Here is a 6,000-nt window from a genome sequence, read left to right as displayed (position 1 = left end):
CAGCGCTGCTTTGCATGAATTACAGTAAAATCTGGAGTTATGCACCAAAATAGGCCCCCGAGCTGTTAGCCTGTTTTCCTCAAGGTTTCAGTGAGGGAAAACGGGAGAAGGTGGATAAGGAGAAGGAGAAAAGAGGATAGGGAGCAGAGTGGACGTCTTGTGGGAAGATTTTCACTTGTTGCAAGAATATTCCTTTTTCATTTACATGGAAATAATAAAAAGTCATAAATAGGGAGCAAAAGAACTTTGATATAGAGAGGAAAAAGTTTAGTGAAACTTTATATTCTCCATTTTTTTACAGTTTCCATTTGGCACATGGCACAATCAGCATGTATGCATCTGGTATACATAAATAAATATTAAATATTTTATACATAAATATAGATATAGAGCTCTTACAAAGACACCTCAAAGGTTCTTGGCCTGGTATGTTTTTAAATGACGACAATAATACACAGAAAATGTTTGTGTTGGTGCTTTTCAGTCTGAACAGTGTTTTAAATGTTTTGTAAGAGGGAATGATATCTCCATAGAAGCCCTATACATATATGTATGTATTCCCATATTTATATATATATTCAAAGAAATACAAGTGCGCACTGATGTAGGTTTAGTCAGTGCAAACAGGCCACTGTCTGCTTTTGAGCTCTTACAAAGTCAATGGAATCATATCAGTTAGTTCATTTGAATCTTTAGCTTTTTTTTGTCTTACACATAAAATTATAGATTTTATTTTGTAATCTTTAAGCAAAATTAGACATACTGTATATAACTCTTGAAATAAAATAAAAAGTGCTATGTTGCAAAGACAGACACCTAGAGACGCAGCAGAAACACTACTTATGGTGAACCAAAATCAGCAACATGAGAACTTACTCCCTCTCCCCAACTCCAAGCCCAAAAATCAACGAAAAGAAAGAAAAAGTACTATATAAAACTACAAAAAAAGCACAAAAACAAAGAAAAACCAAAAAAAAACCTGGTGAACGGATGCACACGCACATTCCCTCACACACGCATACACTCTCGCTCCCGACTCCTGCATTGGCTAGTTCCGACAATGTGCACCTTCCTCTACATCAGCCTCTTGACTGCACTCACACGTAGGGAATGAGAGCTCCTTCTCACATGCACACAAACACACTGGTGCTGAAAGCAGCATGTGTACGTGCGCATTGTGTGGAGACCAATAAATTGGCTATAAAAGATGCACTTTTTTTTTTCTCGAAACAAAACAATCACAGCAACATAGTATTTATCTCTGCTGTCTCACCTCTTGGCAAGAGCTGTCCCACACAAGTAATATCTATACAAGCTAAAAAAAACCCCAAAATAACAAAAAAACCTAAACACACAATTTGTGTGGCTGTTGTATCGGTGTGCAACAGGAAAAAAAATAATTCCAAAATGTATTAAAAATCTCTACATCTGCACATCCTCTGCACTCCCATCTTGTATCCCGTCTCTGATATTTGAGTCTCTTCTGCTCGTAGCACACTCCACATGGAATAATCTCAGGGAGTAGAAATAATGACAAAAAAACAACAAGCTCTGTAAGGCATTGAAACATAAAAGAAAACAAAGAAGCAAGTAAAAACATTTCACGTATATCGATGAAGAGACCACTGTTCCAGATGTGTCTCCTGCAGGATGGGAAATAAAAAGCACTTCTCTTTGTTTTTGTTATGAATTCAAGAAAAAAAAGTGTTGATATCTCCTCAGTCTGCTTAAAAAGGCTTTTAAAATAATTATTTTAGAAAAAAAAACACTGCAGAAAGACCACCTCTCCTTGTTAGGAGAAGGGAAGCAGTTTAATTTTGGCAGCTCTGCACAACTTGACATCCACAGAGAGCTCTGAGCAACTCTCCTCTTAGTAAAAGTCTAGTTAAATCTCCACATGTTTTAATCCGACTCTTGCCCTCCCCGCCGTGATATTTATAAAACACAATCCTCTCCTCCTTTCCTTCATCCCCCTGCTCCTCCTCCACCACTCCGCCACCGCCTCCTCCTTCCCCGCCTGCACGATCTGCCCCCTGGCCTCCTTAAAGCTATACGCGGGTGGTTGAGTGGGAGTGCGGCAGGCCGGTGGAGTTGAAGCCAGTTGTGAAGGTGTTGTAAGGATGCAGGTTGGGCATGCCCACCAGAGAATTAGGGATCATGGTGATGGTGTTGGGGGTCATGAGGGGAATGTCGTCCGGAGAGCGCCGCAGCGTGAGCGTGTAGTCGGGGAGCGAGGCCAGGCGCAGCGCCCCTTCATTGCTGTTCCCTGCCTCACACTCATGGTGGGTCTGGTTCATCTGCAGCGACATGATCTCCTCCTCCGGCGCGTGGTGACCAATGTCATTGGAGGTGGTCTGGCGCTGCGGGCTGGGTTGCCCGTGACCAGAGTCCTGCCGGCGCTTGTCCTTGCGATAGTAGAGCGCTGCGAAAGCCAGGACGTTGAGAAACAGCAGCGAGGCTCCTACTGCGATGGTGACGCTGAGCTCGGTGGAGTAATCCCGCGGGTTCTCCACTACGAGCGGCCCCGTCTCCTCGTCATCACTCCAGGAGTCTTTATCCTCACTGTTGTAGGCCGGTGACATGGGGGGGCGTTTGGTGTTGAACGGCCAGTTTTTTCCATTGGGCCTCTTGGTGGACAAGCTGTTCTGCGTGGTCTCTGGGGGCGGCACTTTGGTGGTGGTGGACGTGTAGTGGAACATGTCGTGGAGATTGTACAGATGGGGCACTAGGTGTTTCCAGAAGGCCACTTTGGTGGCACGGTAGTGGTCACGCACACGTGGCTTGAGGCCGATATGCAGGTAAAGCTGGTCCTGGGGGTTGTACTTGGACCAGGCCACCTCTTCGAAACGGTTGGCCTTGGTGTGGATGAACTTGGTGTCTTGGGGGACTGGTTTGTTGGGATCTCTGCAGACAAGATGAAAAAGATGCAAAACAGTATTAGATACAATCTTAACAGCAGATTTAATTATTCATGGCTCAACAACAATGAGAATCTTCATAATAAAAAGAAAACCTCACAGAATGAGTTGCTTTATATTTTGGCAAGAGCAGATTTCAGCAAGTGGTGATTTTATTGATCTCCACCACAGAAAAAGCACAAACCTGCATGAACCAGCCAACGTCTGCAGTTGAAAATTGATCCAAGTGTGTATGCTTTAGTATCAACTGACTCTTATTCTCACATCCTCCTATTTTCCTAAGCTTTACTCCTCTCCCTCTCTCCTTTCAGCCACCTCTTTGTTGACGTAATGTGCCTCTCTGTCTCATCTACTATCCCGTCTCTCTGCAGATGTTCGTCTTATTTCAATTCTGTGCCAGCCCACCCTACAAAAACCAGGGTAGAGGCTTTTAAGTAAACACATATGAATAAGTCAGTAGGCTTTAGGGCTCACGTCAGGAGGCATCTTGTTCTTGATAATCTAACGCCGGTGGAGCCCCTCTGCTAATTGCTCAGGGAAGATAGAAGAGTGTGCACCAGCCTCCAGTGCAATGATATAGGGTGGACCATATTGATGATGACAGTGATGTGAAGCAATGTGTGTGTGTGTATGTGTGTGTGCATATATATATATATATATATATATATATATATGTATATATATATATATATATATATATATATATATATATATATATATATATATATATATATATATATATATATATATATATATATTTATAAGGATTTATAAGGCTGTTTCCACCATTCAGACTTGACACACATGACTTGTGAGTGTGTGTGAGACGGAGATTAGGCTGAGATTTTTCTGGATGCAGTACTTCTTTTGATCTACAGGGTTCACTGTTTCCCTTTTCAGTTTCCCACACAATTCCTCAAACAGCCAACCATTTCAATTACAGTGAAGCTATCGATATATCGAATAAATTAACATATAGCAATCTCCGAGAATCACACACTTTTTTTTGTTGCTGCAGAATAGCAGGTGTGGGTGTACTCTGGCATGGACTGAATGACTTTCTGTGGAGAGATCCGAGTTGGAGCAGCCTTGGAAAATACAATAACTTATGTTGGAACAGTAAGCAGTAAAAATGTGCTTTTTCTTGGAAAGCTTCACTCTGTGGGTCTGAATGCGGCGTTTGTTATAAGCACAGTTCAAATTTAGTCTTCTTTTCTTTTTTTTCTCCCTCTTTTCATTTTTTTTCTTTTGGGCACAGGTCGAAAACCTCTGAATATGGCCAAGAGAATTAAAAGCCTTGCCAGAAAAATTCACCCTCTACGCTCCCTCCTGTTCGTTTCTCTGCTGTCAATTTTTATTTTTCAGGTCAGTGCTTCTGGGAGAGGGAGAGAGGGAGAGGCAAAGCAAATTGAGATGACTGGGGCTGAATCTCCGGACCTGGGCTGGTGTCAGCACAGCAGCCCGTAAATAACCTCTTTTATTAGGCCCGTAACGATCCCCGATGAATATTGACGGCCAGACTATGATGACTTTGTAGCTGAATATCAGTAATTAAGTTTCAAAGAAGCGGGTGGTGGAGGTAAGGTCATATTGATCCCCCCACGCACAACATGCCAGTGAGCAGGATGTCAATGGAGCAGAATGAGACATAGCTGTCTGCAGCAAGTGTGCTTCGTGAATTCTTACAGCAGTGTCGTGCATGCCATCACACAGGCATGCAAAACAAACTTCCCCTCACCCTCTGTCTCTCTCACATAAATGCATGACAGCAGTAATGGAGTTCAGAGCTTTCTCAGTTAATGGGAATTCTGCATTTCCACAGCCCGGCAAATGCTCCCTTTTCAAGGGGGTCAATTAGCTGAATTGTGATGGCAAAATGACTGCGAAGGTATTTAGAAAGATCTGGCCAAACAATCAGTGTGTGCAGGGAGTGAGGGAGCAGTGGTGCAGTGGAGTTAGAAAAGCTCTTCGGTGGGTGGCTGGCTGGCTGATTCAGGGCAAGTGAAGATGAATAATTTAGGGAACACAAAGAAATCAATGTGGCATCTTTAGCTAATTTGATTTGCCGTATTAGAGAACAACTGGCTGCCTTATCTAATTACACACATATGCTTGGGTAATTGTTGCAATGTCAATAGTAAACACGCTACATTCCTTTAAATAGTTTCTTCCACGGTTGCTCAACTTTTGGGGTGCTGCGTGGCTTTGAAGTCCTGCACGGCGCTGCAGAGTCGGAGGGATCGACCTGAACTCTGGCTCTCCTACTCAGTGCACAGAACACTTTTACAGTATTTCTGTGTGGGCTCACTGAACGGTCTTGTGTGATGCAATGTGATCAGATTCACTCTGAGCAGTTTCCCGAGCACTGTGCTGCCGCGCTCTTCATAACTGCTAAAATGGAGCTGCAACGGTGCAGAAACGGTTGTAACGGTAAATATCCTCAAAACATCTCTACAATGCACAGTTCAGCAACAAGTTTCAAGATATATTTCACTTGTCTTTTTTTAAATTTTAGTGCAGCCGAACGCATTGATTTGTAGCAACATTTTAGTGAGGTGGAGCATGGTGAGGTGACGTCCGTGGAATAACCAGGAGCCAAGGTTCCCCCGACAGTGCATTGCACTGGAACAGGAGCATTAAACAAGGTGAACAGGAATGTACAGTAGCTTTTATCTCCTCTCGGTATGCATACAAGGACACGAGAACATCAATAATTTACATAATGTAAAGTAGTACTTTCTCTTTATGACAACAGTCGCAGATACATTTTATTTTTACCTGTAGAAGTTGTTAAAAAAAATGGCTTAAAAACGTCACTGCTTCGGGCAAGAAATAATAATCAAAATGTTTTCTAATATAAAGAATTATTCTATTTCCGCCCTGAGCTCTTTGTTTGTGAACAAAGGACGATGCTTTTGCTGTTCTTTAGTTAAGGAGGATGGGCCTTAATCTAAGAAGCCACTGCTCAGAAGGCTTCTAGCTGGAGATCTAAGTGGGTTGGGTAGGATGTAGGGCTGCACGATTAATCGTTAAAAAAATCGCGATCTCGGGCCGCTCGGTGGCGCAGTAGGTTAAGCGGCGG

The 6,000-nt window shown here is 42.9% G+C and overlaps 1 protein-coding gene across 3 annotated transcripts in view; it reads right to left on the bottom strand.

Moving 5' to 3' along the window:
- Positions 1-266: 266 nt before the first annotated feature.
- Positions 267-6,000, bottom strand: part of nlgn3a (neuroligin 3a) — a 159,852-nt gene continuing 154,118 nt past the window's right edge. For all 3 annotated transcript variants that reach the window (XM_061725054.1, XM_061725055.1, XM_061725056.1), the window contains one exon: positions 267-2,904. In XM_061725054.1, the coding sequence (XP_061581038.1) occupies positions 2,049-2,904 (856 nt within the window). In that variant the 3' untranslated portion in view covers positions 267-2,048. The remainder of the gene's footprint in view (positions 2,905-6,000) is intronic.

This window comes from Cololabis saira, chromosome 7 (assembly GCF_033807715.1).
Source record: "Cololabis saira isolate AMF1-May2022 chromosome 7, fColSai1.1, whole genome shotgun sequence".
In the NCBI taxonomy this organism is placed as follows: Eukaryota; Metazoa; Chordata; class Actinopteri; order Beloniformes; family Belonidae; genus Cololabis; species Cololabis saira.
This window is presented reverse-complemented; position numbering and strand designations above follow the sequence as displayed.